The sequence below is a fragment of the Onychostoma macrolepis genome, chromosome 04 (genome assembly GCF_012432095.1).
Source record: "Onychostoma macrolepis isolate SWU-2019 chromosome 04, ASM1243209v1, whole genome shotgun sequence".
NCBI classification, from domain to species: domain Eukaryota; kingdom Metazoa; phylum Chordata; class Actinopteri; order Cypriniformes; family Cyprinidae; genus Onychostoma; species Onychostoma macrolepis.
In genome coordinates, this window is record NC_081158.1 from 14999029 (window position 1) to 15022053 (window position 23025).

At 38.1% G+C, this 23025-nt stretch overlaps 1 protein-coding gene across 3 annotated transcripts in view; it reads right to left on the minus strand.

Annotated features, from left to right (window-relative positions):
• ptprr (protein tyrosine phosphatase receptor type R) overlaps positions 1-23025 on the minus strand; it is a 44166-nt gene that overhangs the window by 13922 nt on the left and 7219 nt on the right. The window contains exons 1-3 of one of the 3 annotated variants that reach the window (XM_058772649.1): positions 9394-9594; positions 6160-6303; positions 4558-4668 (exon numbers count right to left, since the gene is read on the minus strand). In XM_058772649.1, coding sequence (XP_058628632.1) covers positions 4558-4668; positions 6160-6234 — 186 coding nt within the window. In that variant the 5' untranslated portion in view covers positions 6235-6303; positions 9394-9594. Of the gene's footprint in view, positions 1-4557; positions 4669-6159; positions 6304-9379; positions 9595-23025 lie in introns of those variants that run through there. The other 2 variants (XM_058772650.1, XM_058772648.1) reach the window with 2 other exon arrangements.

Sequence of the window (23025 nt, forward strand, 5' to 3'; positions counted from 1 at the left end):
GGGGTGGGGGGAATTAAAGAAACTTTTATTCAGTAAGGACACATTAAATCAAAAGTAACAGTAAAGACATTTATAATGTTACAAACGATCGGTTTCAAATAAGTGTTGTCTTTTAAAATTTTATTCATCAAAGAATCCTGGGAAAAATGCATCATGGTTCCCACAAAAAACATTAAGCAGAAAAAACATCAAAAACAATGTTTTTGTCACATTGAGCAAGCTGGAGCAAGGAGAACGCAGGAGTCGAGGAGCACAATCAAACCTTCTTTTAATGAAGCACAAACACAGGGAAACATGGAGCACGGGGGAAAGACAAACAATACCGGACATCAGACACAGGGAAAACCAAGGCTTAAGAATACAGGGGAATCAAACGAGGAGAACTGAAACAGGTGAGGAGAAATCAAACACAGACGGAGACTAATGAACTAATAAAGACAGGAACAGGAAGGAACAAATATGGGCATGGGGAACAAGACACACGTGACAGTTTTCAACATTGATAATAATAAGAAACTTGATTAATTATTCAGCACCATTAATAACTGATAACAACTGGGCACCAAATAAGCATATCATGAGACACTGACAACTTCAGCTTTGATGAGCTTCTTTCAAATATATAAAAAATATTACTTATTCCAAACTTTGTATCCATATTTTATATTATTACTTATAATTACATATATTATATAATAACATTTATCTGCTACCAGATTTACGTCAAGTTTCTTGTAATCCACAGTTGACTGTTAAGACCTCACAGGACATTTCATCACACTATCTGAACTACACATCACTTCCTCATCACTACTTGCCTCTAAATGTTTCTCTGCTAACCTCAACCGCCTTATTGCTTTTACTAACATTGCTGCTTTTAACCATATTCAGCAGCTAAGCCATCCATTTTATACCCATGTAAATCATTCAATACGTGTACAAGACATGGTTGCTCTATTAAGGAAAAACAAGAAATAAAGTAACACTTTATTTTAAGGAGCAATTCTCAGTATTTGCTTATTAGCATACATATTACTAGGATATTGGCTGTTTATTAGTGCTTATAAAGCACATATTAATGCCTTATTCTGCATGACCATATTTTAGATCCCTTAACCCGACCCAATACTAATACTAATATATTTACATTTACAATTAGTCATTTAGCAGAAGCTTTTATCCAAAGCGACTTACAAATGAGGACAATAGAAGCAATCAAAACCAACAAAAGAGCAATGATATGCAAGTGCTATGACAAGAGTTGGTTAGCCTAATGCAGTACACGTAGCAAAGTTTGTTTTTTTGGGGGGGGGGTTTAAGAAAATGAGTAGATAGAATATAGAAAAAAAGAAACCTAGGTTTTTTTTTTTGTTTGTTTGTTTTTTTAAAGAAACAAGTACATAGAATAGAAAAAAAGAAAGCTAGTGTTAGTTTTTCAAGAAAAGCTAGCAGTTAGAGAGGGTCAAATGTGTGTTTTTTTGTTTGTTTTTGTTTTTTTTAAATAAAAAGAAGACAGATAGATAAAATAGAATTAGAATAGAGAGTGCTAGAGGGTCAAATACAGATGGAAGAGATGTGTTTTTAGCCGTTTCTAGAAGATAGCTAAGGATTCAGCTGCTTGGATTGAGTTGAGCAGGTCATTCCACCAGATGGGAACAGTTAATGTAAAAGTCTGTGAAAGTGATTTTGTGCCTCTTCGGGATGGCACAATTATGCGTTGTTCACTTGCAGAACGTATGCTTCTAGAGGGCACACAGGTCTGAAGTACTGAATTTAGGTAAAGGGTTGCAGAACCAGAGGTGGTTTTGTATTTATTAAAAACTATTTTTAATAATTAAATATGAAATAATAATTAAATAATATTAAATAATTAATTATTTAATCATTGTTTTTTAATTATTAAAAACTTATTAATACTATTAATAAGCAGCAAATTAGGAGTTTATTGAGGGAAAACTCTTAGTTCATAGTGAATATGTGTTCCCATAATCTAAGAGTAATAATACAACAATAATATAGTTACTCTGCTTTTACCATTTACAAAAAGATGCAATTAAAATGACAATTGGGAATTTTCTGACTTAAAATGACTAAACTTAGATTTATTAACCCTATTATCATACTTATTTAATAAATTGATTCAGTCTCTGAATACTTTTAGTCAGTTTCCAATGTTGTTGAGAAATTAAACGAGCTATTATAATCTTCGCATCTACTCTTTGCATCGCATAAAACCATATGCAGTCCATGATTAAAACTAATACAATATTGCTTTGAGGGTCATAATTTCATCTACACAATTCAAAGTCATCTTCTTCTAAAAGTAGGTAATCTACAAAGAAACCAGGCCATGTAAAAGCCAGGCCTTTTAAATCTATTTTAACAATACAACTAGTTCGGTAACTATTCAAATGAGCATGTTTTCTCACCTGAAAATAAATGTGCTTACAACTGAATCCAGGAATTCCCAAGTTTCCCACAAGAGGTCTCTATCACATCACAATGAGATGTTGTATGGTTTCAGTGCATCCTTACTCCTGACTTCAAATGAATACAAACTTAATTTTTATTATTGGTCCTTAACGTGGTTTTGAATTGTGTAATTACACTTGCAAATGCATCTGGCAGCTCTACAAGGACAAAAAGCAGTTTTCACAATTCACACTCTCACAGCGATTCATAATTGACACCTAAACACTTAATACTACCATATAATGCAGATTCTTTGTTCATGTAGAAAGTTAGAAATGTCATGAAATTATACATTCTTACAAACTATTTATTTGTTTAAAAATATATCATTTTTGACAAATAGGTATCAAGCATTCTAGCCAGCCATGTAATAATGTTTATTAATGACTTATCAATGAGCGCTTTTATAAAATGTTACTCAACAGTTAGAAACACTATACTGCATGCCTTCTGCATCACAAAAATTACATTTTGTACAGGGGTTTTCAATCTTAGCAGGCCACAGAGTGTCGTTTTTTAAAGTAAAAAAAAAAAACATAATACATAAAATAAATAAAATACATATATAAATAAATAAAAGTAAATTATGAATAAAATTCAATTTTTAAAAAATTACATGTGATTTGTTGTAATCCACCAAATTTGATATTATTGCTTTATCATTCTGCGTTCTTGGAAATAAAGATATTACATTTTATTTTCTGTTTCTTTTTTATGTTTTATGTTTCTATTCAGGTTTATATACAAACAGTATTCTGCTAGGTAGGAAAAAACATATTGATTAAATATTTTACGGCTGATATTTTACGCATATTTTTTAATCTTACATAGTTGCCTTTAGTTGTTTAAATCAAGTCAATGCAAATCGTGTCAAAGCAGCTTTACAGTGTTAAACGGGGAAATAGGAGTGTCCCTTGCAAGAGGATCATTATATTTAGTGTCATTAACAAGTTTGAAAACCTGTCCTTTCCTTGTATTTACAGAATCAAAATGCTAATAATGCTTCAATGGTCCCTGTCATTGTGAGCGGCTCACAGCTTAACATGGTAATTATTCCTTAAGCTCTTCAGTCCATCAGCGCCAGAGAGCGTGGGTGCTCTGAGGACGCTCGATGATGTCATTACCGGACTTAAGACAGACTTAAACGTTAAGAGCAAACGTCGACCAATCAGAGGGCAGAGTCAGGTGCGATCAAGATGGCAGCGCTGATCCCTTTAAAGTGCTGAACCACTAGAGGAAACCATGCGACTTCCTCTGCCACAATACATCCGTTTTGCAATGACTCTTTCTGTATCATATCCTGTGTATCTGCATCTGTTCGGGTCTTTCTCACAATTGCTCATGGTATAATACAACCCAAGTGTCTTCAGTGTGTACAGAGTTTTAATCTTAAAAACCGTTGGCGTTTACTTCACAAGGTTTTCTGCATTAAACAGGAAGTATTGGAACTTGTACAAGTGAACGAGTATTCAATATTTCAACCCGTAGGACAGCAAAATCACTAATTAGATCTCTTTAATATCTGGTTTATTTCTATAAGACAGTGCTGAGATGAAATGGAGAGTAAATTGTGAACCAAACACTGAAGTGACTTGGGTTGAATAATGAAACTGTTGTCCATTTAGAGTTGATTTACAGCAGAATTTGAATTTCTCTCATATTTGAAGAAGTTTGAATCATTTTATTAGTGTGAAGCGACTTTTTGCATTGTATGAAGTGTTTGACTTTTACCAAAGTTTCTTACTTCTCACATGTTTTTTTTGTTGTTGTTGTTTTTCCTGAGAAAGACCCCAGTTTTCCTACATTAGAAGTCAGGCATCTCAATACGAACTCAAATATTTCTCCTCAGAATGTGTCAAGACTTGTCATTTTGAAGTGTTAACAACTATCTACTCATTTGAATCTATTGGTATTTCTATGAAGGAATTTTAGGAGAAACTTCTGAAGCAAAGTTGATAAATCAATAAAACGTAAGTGAGAACTCCATTTCATTAACGCAAACTCAACACCGGGTTGTATCTTCCCACATAGCATCACATACTATGAAAATCAAGCATATGGTAGAAGACTCTGAGAGATACATACCATTAAACAGGTGAAGACGATGATGAATATTGTGAGGCAGATAACCAGCACATAGAAGCCGTCTTTACCCCAAATGCTGTTCTTCTCATGGTGGTCTTTGAAAACAGTCTTCTGCTCAAAGCCAGACAGAAAAGAACATTAACAGTCTTAAAATCCAACAATGTCAGGCAGATCTGTAGTGCTACATCAGGCAAATACATTTATACTGTGCTTGAGTAAAAGTGATACAAGGATCAACAAGTGCGATCTTAAGGAAGACATTGACATTGGGCTAGACAGAAGCTGACTCCACCCCTAAATCTGCCCACACACACACACACACACACACACTGCATGACACGTCCTGCAACACAAATGCACCTGTACTTGGGTAGTTGACAGCAGGGTCCTGTGAGGTAACGTGCTATATTCAGTTTAAAAATATTTTAAACATTATCATTAATTATATCATATTAATGGAGAGACTACATAAATAATTGTACTTTGTCATACTGCAAAATTTGTCACATTGCAAAAAAGCTTAAAAAACACTACAATAATTATACAATGAATAATGTACATTGCATTATATTATATTATAAACATCAAATCATCAGTGGCGCCAAATATGCTATATAATGCATTATGATGTGCTAAAATGTATTATACCCTTTATATTATTATTAAAAAAAAACTCCAACTAAGTAATCATTGTGTCAGTGTTATTTTAGTATAGTTAATATATTATTGTAGTTTTCATTATTATTTTTAGAATATTATATATTTAGTTTTCACTTAAAGTTTTTGTAATTTTGTTGTTTTGTCATTTTTATTAGTATTATTTTTAAATGCCTATATAGTTTTATTAATTTTTTATCAGTTTTATTTTATTTAATTGTAGATACTTGTACTTCAGTTTAGTACTTTGTTTAGTTTAACGTAGTTTAATTTTTTAAAATGAGAAAATATAAATGTTTAACCCCTATTTAACCCCTTAACAGACATTATATTTTTTTTAACCTTTAATTTTTTCTTTACAATAATCAATGAATAATTTGCATTGCACTGTATTATATTATAAAGAAAATAATTCATTACAAAACATCATCAGCACATCAGTTAAAATGCAATATGCCGCCTTGGAAACTAGCTGAAATAAGTAAATATTTTATTTTATTTCAGTTTACATTTTTAAAATTAGAAACTATAAATGTTTAACCCCTATTTAACCCCTTAAAAGACATTATATTTTTATAACCTTCTTTAATTTTTTCTTTAACATAAGTTTCTTTATTTTATTTATTTATTTTTTTAAATCTTCAAATAACTAATTAGGTTAAAGGGGTTCAGATGATAAAAAATACTGGGACTCCCGGACTTAAGACAGCCAAAGGAAGCTGAAAAGCTGGACATACAGCACAAATGGTGCAAGCTTATGATGGCTCTCATTACGGCCCACTGATGCAAATCAGACAGGTTTGCCAGAAAAGGTCAATACGTAGGAGGCAGGACTGTTACTCTGCTACCATTTTTAGTCACCTATTGCTATGCAATGCAACAACTGTGTGTTACACAGTTTTACAGCTGACTGTAACTTCACCCTGGAGCTGCTGAGACACAAACCTCAGTGGATGCTTCAGTGGTGGCAAGCGGCCCAGAGCTGTGGTGAAGGGTGTTGATGTTGAGCAATCGGATCATTTCCTCATGAGCCACAGGTTCTGATGCTCCAACAGACGACACATACAGCTCAATGTTATCATTCTCCTCCTAAAACCATGAAGAATGATACATGAAAGATATCATTTACAATTAGACAACTGAAGTCAAATGAACAGTTTTCATTTAAATGTTTTAACTGTTGTAAGAACTTTAATTTCTGGATTTTTTTGAACAATAACAAAAAGTATTTTAATGTTTCAAATATGTTATAACATTTAATAACTTGTCTGTCTATCTATCTATACATTTATCTATCTATCTATCTATCTATCTATCTATCTATCTATCTATCTATCTATCTATCATTCTGTCCATCCGTCCGTCCATCCATCCACCCATCCATCCAACTATCCATCTATCCAACTATCTATCTATCTATCTATCTATCTATCTATCTATCTATCTATCTATCTATCCATTTATCTATCTGTCCGTCCGTCCGTCTATCTATCTATCTATCTATCTATCTATCTATCTATCTATCTATCTATCTATCTATCTATCTATCCATTTATCTATCTATCTATCTATCTATCATTCTGTCCATCCATCCAACCAACTACCCATCTACCCATCTATCTATCTATCTATCTATCTATCTATCTATCTATCTATCTATCTATCTATCTATCCATTTATCTATCTGTCCGTCCGTCCGTCTATCTATCTATCTATCTATCTATCTATCTATCTATCTATCTATCTATCTATCTATCTATCTATCTATCTATCTATCTATCTATCTATCTGTCTGTCTATCTATCTATCTATCTATCTATCCATTTATCCATTTATCTATCTGTCCGTCCGTCCGTCTATCTATCTATCTAATCAGCTTCACTGTAAATGACAGTCACAAAAACAACAATCCAGAACTTCACGGCAACATCTCTAGCATCATGAGGATGGATTTTGTAGAGACAAAGACCACTTACATTTTGTTGAGGAAAATGAACAAGAATAGTATTAATTAAAAAAAAAAAAAATCTTAAAATCCAATAAAATCTGACTACAGCTAGACTAACAAGATTTCACAGTAAGTATGTTACTGACTGCATGTCTACACAGGACTAAATATGGTTCAGGAGCGACTGGGGATGGTGCCCTCTGGTGGTGCAAGCAGAAGCTACAACATCAGATGTTACTGACATCAAAGATCACAAGAAACCTTTTAAAACAAATCTTTCATTGACTGTGTTTTCCAAACCACAAAGGGAACTGAGAGAGGCAAAAGAACAGGGACAATCCTGTGTGATGCAATGAAAGATTAAACATTTGTATGATTTTAAAGGCCTCATTTCATAAGGAATCACATTTTCCTTCCATCTTTTGAGATAAAGATCATTGAACATTGAAAACAATGAAATACTTTCAGAAGTCAAAACTTCCTCCTCAGTCAAAAAGAGCTTTTATTGAAACTAAGGGGTGACAACGATTCGTTCTTAACTTCTGTGACTTCCTGATGTCAGACAGATGAAACATAAACACATGACCACATTTAAACGTCAATAACGCCCATTTGATAATGAGAAACTTCACAGTGTCAGTCACATTGAGGTAATGAGGTCTAGAACAGATACCATTTATTTCTGATATATACAACTAGCAAAGTAAAATTGGTATAAAATGTTGCAACATATCATATGGCATATCACATGTAGCAACAAATGATTTTCAACATTTGCAAAGAATTTGCAATAGATGATAGGCAATTTGTAACATGGACATGAAAAAATAAATAGATTAAATCAAAGTTAATTAATTCTCAGTTAATTAATTATGATTGTTTCGGGGATAAAAAAATAACAGAAAAATGTAAATATGATTAATGATAAACAGATATATGACATAAGATTTTAAATATATAAAAATCATGCATAATTGCACAGAAAATTATTATAAAAATATAAGTTTCTCCTGTGGTTTTCGTTGTTATTTCTCTATGTTAGATGATCTTCTTTGTTTTCACTCTGATTAAAAGTGCTGCATTTTGATCCCTTCACCTCATTTTCTCATTTTTTGATCTCCCATGATAGAAGACAAGACCAAAATAATGGATTCATCAGCTGTCCAGGTCCTCCTCTTGACACAGAAGGAATGCTTCCTTGGGACCACATGAGGGAATTTTTAGATCTAGCCTACCTGACCCAATACAGAATTTATTCAATGATTTAAAGTGTCTCTATTACCAGTGGTTGAATTTTTTTAATTTTTTTTCTTTAGAATAAATGTTTTTTTCTTTAGAATAAATGTTCACTAATGAATCGTTTACAATAAAACAAGGAAAATTAAACAAAACCTTTTGGTGAACAAATATTCAATTTACAGCACCTTAAATTGAATTTACAACTGATAGGCTACTTATCATTTCAAGCTTTCAAGGTCGTGTTATCTACACCGTACTACACCGCAACCAATGACATGACTGCTGTCTACACTGAATGTGCCAAAGTGATCACTGCAAAAATAATCAATCAATTTGTACTTGTGTCAGAATTAACGCAAGTGAGTGGAGTTTGAGGTTTGTTTGTTTTTTTTTTTAAATAAAAAATAAAAAAAATAAGTGAGCAATTTTCAGACATCATCTTCTGTCAAGATGAGGTAATTCATTTGACGTGACACTCACAGTACATGGAAAATGTACATCGGTTGTAGTCTAATTATTAAGGTGCTTCACTCGATAATGTCCAATATGGTTTTGGTTACACCTGCAAATGGCTGTCCTCTCAAACAGCGCACTATATAAGGGTATAGCGGGCAATTTCAGATACAGCCAAGGGTTATATACAGTCAAACCAAAATGTATTCTGACACCTTCAACATTATCGCAAAAAGTCGCAGTTTGCTTTATTTTACTATCCTCACTTACATAAATGAATTGTAGCCCCAGTTTCACAGACAAGGCTTTATCACGGAACGGCCGGGCCCTGTTCTCCACCAATCACAACGATCCACATCACCCGAGTACTAATCACGCTCACCTGCACCTCATCACCACAGTCATCTACTCCAGCTTATAAGCCCTCACTTCAGCCACTCTAACTGTCCGATCTCGTAAACTCAACGTGGACTCGAACCCCTAGAGAACTTCTCTTCAAGTATATCCTTTAATATTGATACTTACCCTTTGTGCCTTACCTCCTGTCTCTGCACCTTGTGTTCTCCTCTCCTCCCAGATCGTCAGACTTCGGATTCTGTGTGCCTCTGTGGATTCCCTCGTCTCGTCCTTCCCGCAACTCTGTGGAAGAGAAAGTGGTCACTATCTATCTCACCCGTTCAGTGGTTCCCCAAGACTTCCATACTCACCTCCAATCGTCAGTTCATTTCCCAGTCTGCCTCATCCTGTTCAATAAACACCATCTGGTTATCACTTACCTCAGTGTCCGGCCCTTTATGTTACAGAAGATCGGACCACTTATACCGACAAAACAGGATGAGTTCTTCGGATCCCTTTCAAGAGTTGGTGGATTCCTTGAAGAAAGTATTACTTCAATCACCCTCACCACCGGCACCATCAGCACCTCCACCTCAACCTACCCGCACGACAACCGGCACTTCTTCACCGATCGTATTCGCCAGTCCCATGGCCAGACCAGCGCCCTTCTCTGGTTCGGCGGAGGAGTGCAATGGCTTTCTCATGCAGTGTACCCTCACCATTGATCTTCACCCACATATGTTTCCCACGGACCAGTCGAAGATCGCCTTTGTGGTTACCTCCCTCACTGGTCCTGCACTCCGATGGGCTGAAACCATATTAAACCAGGCCGGACCCGTTACTCAAACGTTCGCCAATTTTCTCCACCACTTTAGGGAAGTGTTCAGCAGCTCACCAGGAGACTCATCCGTGGGTGAAAAACTTTATCAACTTCGACAAGGTACGATGACCATTCACCAAAATGCGCTCCAATTCCGAACCCTCACAGCAGCCAGCGGCTGGAATGAGCCTTCTTTGATTACAGCTTTCCGACAAGGACTTAACCCTCGACTACGCCTTCATCTCAGTGCTTACGATGACACGTATGGCTTAGAAAAATTCATCCAGCTAGCCATCCGGTGTTCTAACCGTATCCAATCCTGCTCCACCGACTCCTCTACAGCCATTGCCACTCCTCCTCCACGCCGACCAGAGACCAGCGACCCTCCAGAACCAATGCAAACAGACTCAACCCGCCTTTTAGTACAGGAAAGACAAAGACGGATCACCCAGGGGTTATGTTTGTACTGTGGCACTAGCGGACATAGAATCCTGGAATGCCCTCTTCGTCCTCCTCGAAGGCAGCTTACTGCCGACTCCTGTGTAATTACAGTTACCATCCTCCTCGACTCAGGCTCTGCGGGAAACTTAATCTCTGGAGACCTCATCCAGCAGCTCCGGCTCCCGACCTCGGTCACGGAGACCGCCTACGAGGTCCAATCAATAACTGGTCGAGCCCTAACAAGACGTTCCGTCTGCCACAGTGCAGGACCCGTACGACTACGGATTGGGCAATTACATCAGAAGGAACTCCACTTACTGGTTCTGGAGGGTTCTACTGTGGACATCATCCTTGGCCGCCCATGGCTGGTGCAGCATGATCCCCACCTATCCTGGAGGACAGGAGAAGTCCTAAAGTGGGGCGAGAGCTGTTTTCCCAAGTTACCACGACCTTCCCTCATGGACCCCGTACCACTTCCAGTTCATACGACCTCCATAGAGAGCCCAGTAGAAAAATTATCCATTGACATTCCATCCTGTTATGCCCACTTTAGTGACATCTTCTGTCCCAAGAAAGCTGCCCAGCTACCACCGCATCGGCCGTGGGACTGCGCGATCAACCTCATACCGGGTGAGCCAGTACCTCATGGGAGAATTTATCCACTATCACCCCCCGAACAGAAGGCCATGGAAGAGTACATTGAGGAGGCATTACACCAAGGTTACATAGTTCCATCTACCTCCCCTGCTGCTTCCAGTTTCTTCTTTGTGGCTAAGAAGGATGGCGGCCTAAGACCTTGCATTGATTACCGGAAGCTAAATGAAATTACAGTCAAGTTCCGATATCCTCTTCCCCTTGTCCCAACTGCGCTGGAACAACTCCGCTGTGCCACCATTTTCACCAAGCTGGACCTCCGCAGCGCCTATAACCTCATTCGCATTCGTAAAGGGGATGAGTGGAAGACCGCCTTTGTGACCCCCACCGGCCACTATGAGTACCGGGTAATGCCCTATGGGTTAGTCAATGCTCCTTCTGTCTTCCAAGGATTCATGCATGAGGTGCTCCGGGAGTTCCTTCACCGCTTCATAATCGTTTACATAGACGACATCCTCATCTACTCCCAGAGCCTGGCCGAACATCGCCAACACGTTGCGGAGGTCCTCCAACGGTTATGACAATACCATCTATATCTCAAGGCAGAGAAATGCACCTTCCACCAAACCACAGTCCATTTCCTCGGTTATGTCATCAACAGTGGTGGCATCCTCATGGACAAGGGGAAGGTGGAAGCAATTACTTCCTGGCCCCTTCCTGCAAGCATCAAGGAACTCCAGAGATTCTTAGGTTTTTCCAATTTCTACCGACGATTCATATCGAATTACAGCACCATTACCAGCCCGCTCACTGACCTACTCAAGGGTACATCTAAATCACTCACCTGGAATCCTAGTGCCCTAGAAGCATTCAATAAACTCAAACAAGCTTTCACCAGCGCACCACTCCTCGTGCACCCCAATCCCAAGTTACCCTTTATAGTGGAGGTAGATGCGTCTACTACCGGAGTCGGTGCTGTTCTTTCTCAGCAGCAGGGGAAGCCTCCCACACTCCATCCATGCGCCTACTTACATTTTACATTTACATTTAGTCATTTTGCAGACGCTTTTATCCAAAGCGACTTACAATTGGGGAATACATAAAGCGATTCATCTTGAAGAGGCAATCTGACAAACTCAGTCCCAGATTCGTTGGCCCCTTCACCATCCTGGAATGCATAAATCCCGTCACATACACACTGCAATTACCTCCACAATACAAGATTCACCCCACCTTCCATGTGTCCCTACTTAAACCCTTCTCTCCTCCTGTTTCCCCAGGGCCCGACCAAAATGAAGAACCCCCTCTCCCGCTCATCTTGGACGAAGGAGCTGTCTACCGAGTCAAGGAGATACTGGAATCCCGACGCCGTGGTGGCAAACTAGAATACCTTGTGGACTGGGAGGGTTACGGTCCTGAAGAACACTCATGGGTGCCTAGAGACGACATCCTGGACCCAACACTCCTCGAAGAATTCCACTCGGCACACCCCGATTGCCCAGCACCCCGAGGCCGGGGCAGACCACCACGCCGCCGAGGGCGGCCCTTAGGAGCGGGCCGTGGAGAGGGGGGTACTGTCACGGATCGGCCGGGCCCTGTTCTCCACCTATCACAATGATCCACATCACCCGAGTACTAATCACGCTCACCTGCCCCTTATCACCACAGTCATCTACTCCAGCTTATAAGCCCTCACTTCAGCCACTCTAACTGTCTGTTCTCGTAAACTCAACGTGGACTCGAACCCCTAGATAACTTCTCTTCAAGTATATCCTTTGATATTGATACTTACCCTTTGTGCCTTACCTCATGACTCTGCTCCTTGTGTTCTCCTCTCCTCCCAGATCGTCAGTCTTCGGATTCTGTGTGCCTCTGTGAATTCCCTCGTCCTTCCCGCAACTCTGTGGAAGAGAAAGTGGTCACCAGCTATCTCACCCTTTCAGTGGTTCCCCAAGACTTCCATACTCCCCTCCAATCTTCAGTTCATTTCCCAGTCTGCCTCATCCTGTTCAATAAACACCATCTGGTTATCACTTACCTCAGCGTCCAGCCCTTTATGTTACAGGCTTACGCTAGTCAAGTCAAGTCAAGTCACCTTTATTTATATAGCGCTTTTACAATACAGATTGTGTCAAAGCACTTAACAGTATCAAATTGGAGGATAGAGTGTCAGTAATGTATAATGATAAGATTAAACACTCAATTTTCAGTTAAAGGCATTTCATTATTGAATTCAGAGATGTCATTGTCTAGCTCAGTTTAGTTTAAATAGTATCTGTGCAATCAAATCGGCGATAATCGCTAGAAATTAAGTGTCCCCAACTGAGCAAGCCAGAGGCGACAGCGGCAAGGAACCAAAACTCCTCTGAGACATAATGGAGAAAAAAACCTTGGGAGAAACCAGGCTCAGTCGGGGGGCCAGTTCTCCTCTGACCAGACGAAACCCGCAGTTCAAAAGTTTCTATTTCTATTTTAATTTTGTTGCAATTTCTAACAATAGTAGTATTATGTAGTTAGGTATTTTATTATATTTTAGTTATTTAGTTATTTTGGTTGATATATCTGGGGATATATCTCTGGGGGTCATCCGGGCGTCCTGGTCTCCGCCGACGATCAGGGCCGCAGACGTCACCTCCCGGCGCCGACCCACCATCTGATCGGACACGGACCGAGAAACAGACTAGGAAAGAAACAGACAAACATTAGCGCAGATGCCATTCAACTTACGATGTAACGAGTACATCGTGTGTTATGGGGAGTGTTCCCGGTTCCGGTTGATCTAATTAATGCAGCCTAACAATCCTTTAACGGATTTGAATAATAGAAGCGTATTAATGTGTTATGTGTAAGCCAGGCTAAAGAGATGGGTCTTTAATCTAGATTTAAACTGACAGAGTGTGTCTGCCTCCCGAACAGTGTTAGGTAGACTGTTCCAGAGTTTGGGTGCTAAATAGGAAAAGGATCTGCCGCCCGCAGTCGATTTTGATATTCTAGGTATTATCAAACGGCCAGAGTTTTGAGAACGCAGCGGACGTGGAGGACTATAATGCGATAAGAGCTCGCTCAAGTACTGAGGAGCTAAACCATTCAGGGCTTTATAAGTAATTAACAAGATTTTAAAATCTATCCGATGCTTGATAGGGAGCCAGTGCAGTGTTGACAGAACCGGGCTAATATGGTCATATTTCCTGGTTCTAGTAAGGACTCTAGCTGCTGCATTTTGGACCAACTGTAGTTTGTTGATCAAGCGTGCAGAACAACCACCCAATAAAGCATTACAATAGTCTAACCTTGAGGTCATAAGCATGAATTAACATTTCTGCATTTGACGTTGAGAGCATTGGTCGCAATTTAGATATGCTTTTGAGATGAAAAATGCAGTTTTACAGATGCTAGAAACATGGCTTTCAAATGACAGATTGCTATCGAACAGCACACCTAGGTTCCTGACTGATGAAGAAGAATTGACAGAGCAGCCGTCAAGTGTTAGATAATGTTCTAGGTTACATGTGGGGTTTTAGGTCCGATAATTAACACCTCTGTTTTTCAGAATTTAGCAGTAAAAATTACTCGTCATCCAGTTTTTATATCGACTATGCATTCCGTTAGTTTCTCAATTTGGTGTGTTTCACCGGGCGAAGAAATATAGAGCTGAGTATCATCAGCATAACAGTGAAAGCTAACACCATGTCTCCTGATAATATCTCCCAAAGGTAACATATAGAGCGTGAAAAGTAACGGCCCTAGTACTGAGCCTTGAGGTACTCCATACTGCACTTGTGATCGATATGATACCTCTTCATTCACTGCTACGAACTGATGGCGGTCAGATAAGTACGATTTGAACCATGCTAAGGCACTTCCACTAATGCCAACAAAGTTTTGTAGTCTATTCAAAAGAATGTTGTGGTCGATAGTGTCGAACGCAGCGCTAAGATCCAGTAGAACTAATAAAGAGATACAACCACAATCAGATGATAGAAGCAGGTCATTTGTAACTCTAATGAGAGCAGTCTCAGTACTATGATACGATCTAAATCCTGACTGGAATTCCTCACAGATATCATTTTTCTCTAGGAAGGAATATAATTGTGAGGATACTACCTTTCTAGTATCTTTGACAGAAAAGGGAGATTTGAGATCGGTCTGTAATTAACTAGATCTTTGGGGTCAAGTTGTGGTTTTTAATGAGAGGCTTAATAACAGCCAATTTGAAGGTTTTGGGGACATATCCTAATGACAATGATGAATTAATAATAGCCAAAAGAGGATCTATGACTTCTGGAAGCAGCTCTTTTAGTAGTTTAGATGGAATCGGGTCTAACATACATGTTGTTGGTTTAGATGATTTAACAAGTTTATACAATTCTTCCTCTCCTACAGTAGAGAATGAGTGGAATTGTTCCTCAGGGGGTCTATTGTGCGCTATCTGATGCGATACTGTAGTTGACAGCTGCAGGGATACAATTTTATCTCTGATAGTATCGATCTTGGAAGTGAAGTAGTTCATAAAGTCATTACTGCTATGCTCTTGGGAAATGCCAACACCTGTTGATGCTTGATTTTTCGTTAATTTAGTTACTGTATTGAATAAATATCGGGGTTATGTTTGTTTTCTTCTAGAAGAGACGAAAAGTAATCAGATCTAGCAGTTTTAATGCTTTTCTGTAGGATAGGGTACTTTCCGCCAAGCTAAACGAAATACCTCTAATTTAGTTTTCCTCCAGCTGCGCTCCATTTTCCGGCTGCTCTCTTTAGGGCGCGAGTGTGCTCATTATACCACGGTGTTGGACTCTTATCCTTAATCTTCCTTAAGCGTAAAGGAGCAACCGCATCTAAAGTGCTAGAAAAGAGAGAGTCCATAGTTCCTGTTACATCATCAAGTTGTTCTGAGCTATTGGATATGCTGAGGAACTGAGATAAGTCAGGAAGATTATTTATAAAGCAGTCTTTTGTGGTAGAGGTAATGGTTCTACCATATTTGTAACAAAGTTGGCTTTACAGCTTTAGCTATATGGAATATACAGGAGACTAGATAATGATCTGAGATATCATCGCTCTGCTGCAAAATTTCAACGCCACTGACATCAATTCCATGTGACAGTATTAAATCTAGAGTATGATTTCGACAATGAGTAGGTCCTGACACGTGTTGTTTAACACCAATTGAGTTTAGAATGTCTATAAATGCTGATCCCAACGAATCTCTGTCATTATCAACATGGATATTAAAATCACCAACGATTAGGACTTTATCTGCAGTCAGCACTAACTCTGATAGAAGATCAGAAAATTCTTTAATAAAGTCTGTATGGTGCCCTGGTGGCCTGTATACAGTAGCCAGTACAAACATCACAGGATTTATCATTAACACTTGTTTCTTTGGATAACGTTATATGAAGCACCATTACTTGAACGAATTATACTTGAAACCCAACCTCTGAGAGATACTGAAAATATTTCTATAAATTGTAGCAACACCTCCCCTTTACCTTTTGGACGCGGTTCATGTTTGTAACAGTAATCTTGGGGTGTAGACTCGTTTAAAGTAATGTAATCATCTTGTTTTAGCCAGGTTTCTGTCAGACAAAGCACATCTAGTTTATGGTCAGTGAACATATCATTTACAAAAGTGCTTTTGAAGAAAGGGATCTAATATTTAATAAGCCAAGCTTTATCATGTGTTTATCTGTATTATATCGTTTTTATTTGTTGAACATCAATTAAATTGTTACTATTACTTTGGTTTGGATGTTTTCTGTATTTTCTAGTTCGGGAACAGACACAGTCTCTATAGTGTGATATCTAGGTGAAAAGTTTCTATGTGCTGAGAGTTAACTGACTTTGGTGGCGTGAGGCGGCTAGCAGGCGATCGGTTTAGCCAGTCTGTCTGCTTCCTGACCTGGGCTCCAGTTAGTCAAGTACAAACTCTAAGACTATGTGCCATATTTCTAGAGAGAAGAGCGGCACCACCCCAGGAGGGATGAACACCATCTCTTTTCAACAGGTCAGGTCTGCCCCAAAAATTCTTCCAATTGTCTATAAAGCCTATGTTATTTTGCGGGCACCACTTAGACATCCAGCCATTAAGTGACGACAGTCTGCTATGAATCTCATCACCACGGTAAGCAGGAGCGGACCAGAGCATATTACAGTGTCTGACATCGTACTTGCAAGTTCACACACCTCTTTAACATTATTTTTGGTGATCTCCGACTGGCGAAGTCGAACATCATTAGCGCCGACGTGGATAACAATCTTACTGAATTTACGTTTAGCATTAGTCAGCACTTTTAAATTTGCCAAGATGTCAGGCGCTCTGGCTCCGGGTAAACAATGGACTATGGTGGCTGGTGTCTCTATTTTCACGTTCCGCATAATAGAATCGCCAATAACTAGAGCACTTTCATCAGGTTTCTCGGTGGGTGCGTCACTGAGTGGGGAGAACCTGTTTGATGTTCTGATCGGAACGGAAGAGTGGTGTTTTGACCCGCGACTATGCTGCCTCACTGTCACCCAGTTGCCCTGCTGCACGGGCTCAACCGAAACCGAACAATGTACAGGACTCCTTGAGCTAGTCGCATCCAAAGCAGTATCTACAGCCCTCACATTCTTACTATCCTCAACTAAAGTTTGGATGCGTGTCTCTAGTTCTAAAACCTTCTCTGTCAGCCTAACTATTTCCCTGCATTTATCACATGTGAATCCCTCGCTGCTGACAGAGACAGATAAACTATACATGTGGCAAACAGTGCAAACAACAATAGCAGGAGAAGAAGCCATTACTCACCGTGATTGATGAATGATACCAACTTAACTTACCACTTACCACTGTTGTTTGATGAGCTCATGAAAAACGGAGCGAGGAAAAAATAAAATAATAATAGGCGCGAATAGAAATGCAAATGGAACCACGGTGACAAGCTAACGGGCTAACAAGCTGCACTCGCGGTTTTTAAAGGAGAACGATCAAATTAGTTAGATTAGTTTGAAAGATAACACCAGAAATATGGTGGGAATTAAGTTATATATTATCACTTTAGACAAAAGGGATTGAAAGTAAAGTAGAGATTCAATAAAAAGCGAAGGTACACGGAGCTACAAACACAAACCTCTCAGCAGCACAACAGACTGAAGCAATCGAACTCCCATTCGAATTCAGTACATCTAGTCCCAGACTAAAATGCATGTTTGAGCTGTCTCAACTGAAAATATCTTGCTCTGACGTATCATGAAATATGTCAGTGTCATTGTTCTGTGTCAAGATGCACACCTTAATGTTTTTTTTCTAAGGCATTTTTGTAAAAGTTGCTTAAATATCTTCATTTAACTAAGGTCTAGTCCTGGCTTAAGCTAAGCCCCGTTTGTGAAACCGGGCCATTTCCTGCACACACTAGTAGAATAATATCAAAAATTATATCTGGTATCTGAATCATTTTTGGTTTGACCGTACACTGTAAAAAATTCAGACCTCCCCCAACTCAAAATTTTCTAGTGACTGATTACATCTAAATTTTTCCATTGGCCCAATTGGATTTCTGCTAACTGAATTTTATCAATTGTGGCAACAGTCTGTTAACATTGGCTCAATGACTAACCCTATATGTTGAACCAATTGGGAAAAAAGAAGTCTACCAAACCAAGTTATTGGCCCAATTAAATATTTTAAATAGTAGTAGCATACATTTTTTGTTTTACCTAATTTAAAAATGTATATTGGTAAATGTATATTGCTAAAGCAGCCTTACTGAATTGTTTATTCCATGTTGTCTCAAAAGAAAAGGAAAAAAATATTAAATGATGATACACTAAACACTGCCACATTTTAATACTTTTAATGAAATATACAACAATATTGTGAAAATACCTTAAAATTATAAATACATTGAAATTGTCGACACAGTATACCTTACAAAATCATGCATTTTAATTCTCATAAGATACACAAAGCTGATGAATTGCACCTTATACATTGACACATTCACAAACAAAATGTCAAACACCATAAAATAATAATTTAATTAATAATAATTTATCTGAGGTTACTTCAAACAGTGTTTAGGTTAATGTCACTTAATATTACCATTCTCACAAAAGGTACTCTGAGCTCATGAAACTGCATCTTAACTATTTAAATATTAAACATCAAATACATTCACATATTAAAAATGTCAAAAACACCATCAAATTTAGATAATGGGGAGGTTACTTCACCCAGTGTTTAGAGTAATTTCACATGAATTCTACCATTCTCACAAGAGGTACTTTGAGCTCATGAAACTGCATCTTACACGTCAAATGTTTGCTAAAAAAACTCATAAGAGGTACTTTGAGGTTAAAATTCTGTCATTAATTATCCTCATGTCATTTCACATCAATAAGACCGTCTTTTATCAAAAATTTTATCAAACAAATTTTATCATCGGATTTCATCAAAAATATCTTAATTTGTTTTCTGAAGATGAACAAAGGTCTTACAGGTTTGGAACGACATGAGAGTAAGTAATTAATGACAGAATTAAAATTTTGGGATAAACTTTCCCTTTAAGTCCTTGTTGTACTCCAGGATGAGTGCATACAATAATCCAAAAAAGTACAATAAAAGCATTTAAAAAGTCTCCTAAGTTGTCAAGCACCAGCTCCTCTTCCAGGACAACGGAGACATTCAGCACACTTGACAGGGCCCTTGGAGTGCAACTGCTGCTGCTTACTATTTCAAGAATTCCCATTTTCATTACAGTTGTGTGGTTCTCCAATGGCTCTGTACTCTGTAAAAAAAAAAAAAAAAAAGAGTATAAAATAGCAATGTCACTACTAAATCTACATTAGAATTAGTAGCCTACATTACACCGAGCCATGTCTCATGGCAGCTCTCAATAAAGCAACTCCTCACAAATTACATCTAAGAGTTAATAATAGTATTTGACACTAATATGGAATAAACATATATCCAATAAGAACTACTGTTAAATACTCACTGTGAAAGTGGTTCCTTTCTACAACAAATGGTGCCTCATGAGCTCAGACCTAGCAATGGTGGGTTACACTAATGGGAACAAAAAAAATAGTTATAGCAGAAACGTATTCCTTGTGTCTCATACATTTCATATATTCATCATAAAGTGAGATAAAAATAATTTAGTTTGATAACTTTAGGTAACTGAGAGATAGGGGTGTGCGATATTAACAAAAATTATATATAAATATTTTCGGAATTTTATCGATAATGATAATTAGACAATATTTTGCTGAGTGTGTTATTGTGCTGGTATCTTAAGGACTACCGTGGATAGCCGGCACCTAAAGTTTTTGATATGAATGATTTTTATTGGCGAAATAGAGCAAAATCAGGCAATAATGTGTGTAAAACTGAAGTCCCTTTAATATTAACTTCTCTGTAAAGACTGAATAATGCAGTGAAAAAAACCGCACTGTAAATGCGCAGGCGCACTAGTCTAATCTTCATCATGTAGCAATTTATTTGTGCATTGAGCTGGAGTAAGTTAGGCGTGTTTTGTTTGGTTTTTGCGATATACAGGATAATGTCAAATCCCACATCGTTAAAACAACAATTACAATCACAGACGATATATATCGCACACCCCAACCGAGAGATCAGTATGGGCTAAAAACTAGGTTATGAACGCCAACATGACACCAGTAAAGGCGTGAATTCACTGTTATTCTGCAAAATATAATGTAGTATTTGAAACATGACTTAATAAATACAAAACTCAGTATACTCACCATAACTTTAATGATAGAAAATCCGTCTGCAAATGATGTTCTGTCGCTCTTCAGCATCGGCTCCTCTCTCTCGCTCTCCCGCGCACAGGAATTTGAATTCACCAACGGTTTTTCTCAGGCGCATGCCTACACACGTTTTTTGCTGCAAAGCTTGTTGGGCAAACACAGATTTTTCACTTCTTTACTACAATGCATTTTTTTGAGGGGGGGGGGGGGATTATTGGGAAGCAATTAGTTGAGTCAATATTCATTTGTCAGTTCCCACAATTTTTCAAAATGTAAATTTTTTACAGTGTATATATATCCACCTTATTCCTGACGGGCTTACCACGTTTTGAATTAATTCAGTTCAATTCAAGTTTATTTGTATAGCGCTTTTCACGATGCAAATCATTGCAAAGCAGCTTTACAGAAAATTCATGTTTCTACATTATATTTAGTAAGTTGACGTCTTGGTGTCATGAATTATAGGTGGAACTTCCAGTTTGGGGAACTTCCATTCAAAAAGCCTGAAATGAATCGTTTCAAATCATAAGGTTGCCCTACAAATTAAGCTTCCGGCTGTTTGACAGAATGAGCTATCAATTTTCCTTCATGTTTTGTTTTCAGACATCATAAGAATAACGTAACACTTGGTATTTTAATGTGACATTTTATAACAAGAATAGGCCTATCTATTCAGTCGCTGCATTCTTTTCCTCATGATTATTTTCTTTTTTCCTTTTGCATTCTGCTGTAATAATATGAAAAATGACAACATATACTGCACATTTGTGGTTTGTTCTCCTGATTTAATTTTCAATATATCCTGCTGATCATTCACTCGAATGCACAAAGAATCTCTTGTTTTTCTCCTCAAATTCTCATGTCTCTTTCCAGGTTTATTTGCTTTCACAGGTAAATACAATTTATTATCTGTCAAAAGGACGGAAATTACTTTGAAATAGTATCACGCAATGAGGAAACTAATGAAAATTTCTGGTTAAGGCAGCATATGTTACCCCTTATGAAAATTAACCATGGTTTTCCACAAATAAAACCAAAAAACCATGGTTACTATAGTTAAACTGGTAACTACAAATTAATCATCGCTTTGCTACACTAATCATAGTTTAACCATGGTATTTGTAGTAATACGTGGTTAAACAAATGGTAGCAATCAATATGCCAAAAAAACATGGTTTCTACACTTTTACTATAGTAAAACCATGGTTCAATTTTGTAAGGGACATAATACAGATATACAGTGGGGCCAAAAAGGATTTAGTCAGCCACCAATTGTGCAAGTTCTCCCACTTAAAAAGATGAGAGAGGCCTGTAATTTTCATCATAGGTATACCTCAACTATGAGAGACAAAATGAGAAAAACAATCCAGAAAATCACATTGTAGGATTTTTAAAGAATTAATTGGTAAATTCCTCGGTAAAATAAGTATTTGGTCACCTACAAACAAGCAAGATTTCTGTCTCTCACAGACCTGTAACTTCTTCTTTAAGAGGCTCCTCTGTCCTCCACTCGTTACCTGTATTAATGGCATCTGTTTGAACTCGTTATCAGTATAAAAGACACCTGTCCACAACCTCAAACAGTCCAACTCCAAACTCCACCATGGCCAAGACCAAAGAGCTGTCAAAGGACACAAGAAACAGAATTGTAGACCTGCACCAGGCTGGGAAGACTGAATCTGCAATAGGTAAGCAGCTTGGTGTGAAGAAATCAACTGTGGGAGCAATTATTAGAAAATGGAAGACATACAAGACCACTGATAATCTCCCTCGATCTGGGGCTCCACGCAAGATCTCACCCCGTGGGGTCAAAATGATCACAAGAACTGTGAGCAAAAATCCCAGAACCACACGGGGGGACCTAGTGAATGACCTGCAGAGAGCTGGGACCAAAGTAACAAAGGCTACCATCAGTAACACACTGCGCCGCCAGGGACTCAAATCCTGCAGTGCCAGACGTGTCCCCCTGCTCAAGCCAGTACATGTCCGGGCCCATCTGAAGTTTGCTAGAGAGCATTTGGATGATCCAGAAGAGGATTGGGAGAATGTCATATGGTCAGATGAAACCAAAATAGAACTTTTTGGTAAAAACTCAACTTGTCGTGTTTGGAGGAGAAAGAATGCTGAGTTGCATCCAAAGAACACCATACCTACTGTGAAGCATGGGGGTGGAAACATCATGCTTTGGGGCTGTTTTTCTGCAAAGGGATCAGGACGACTGATCCGT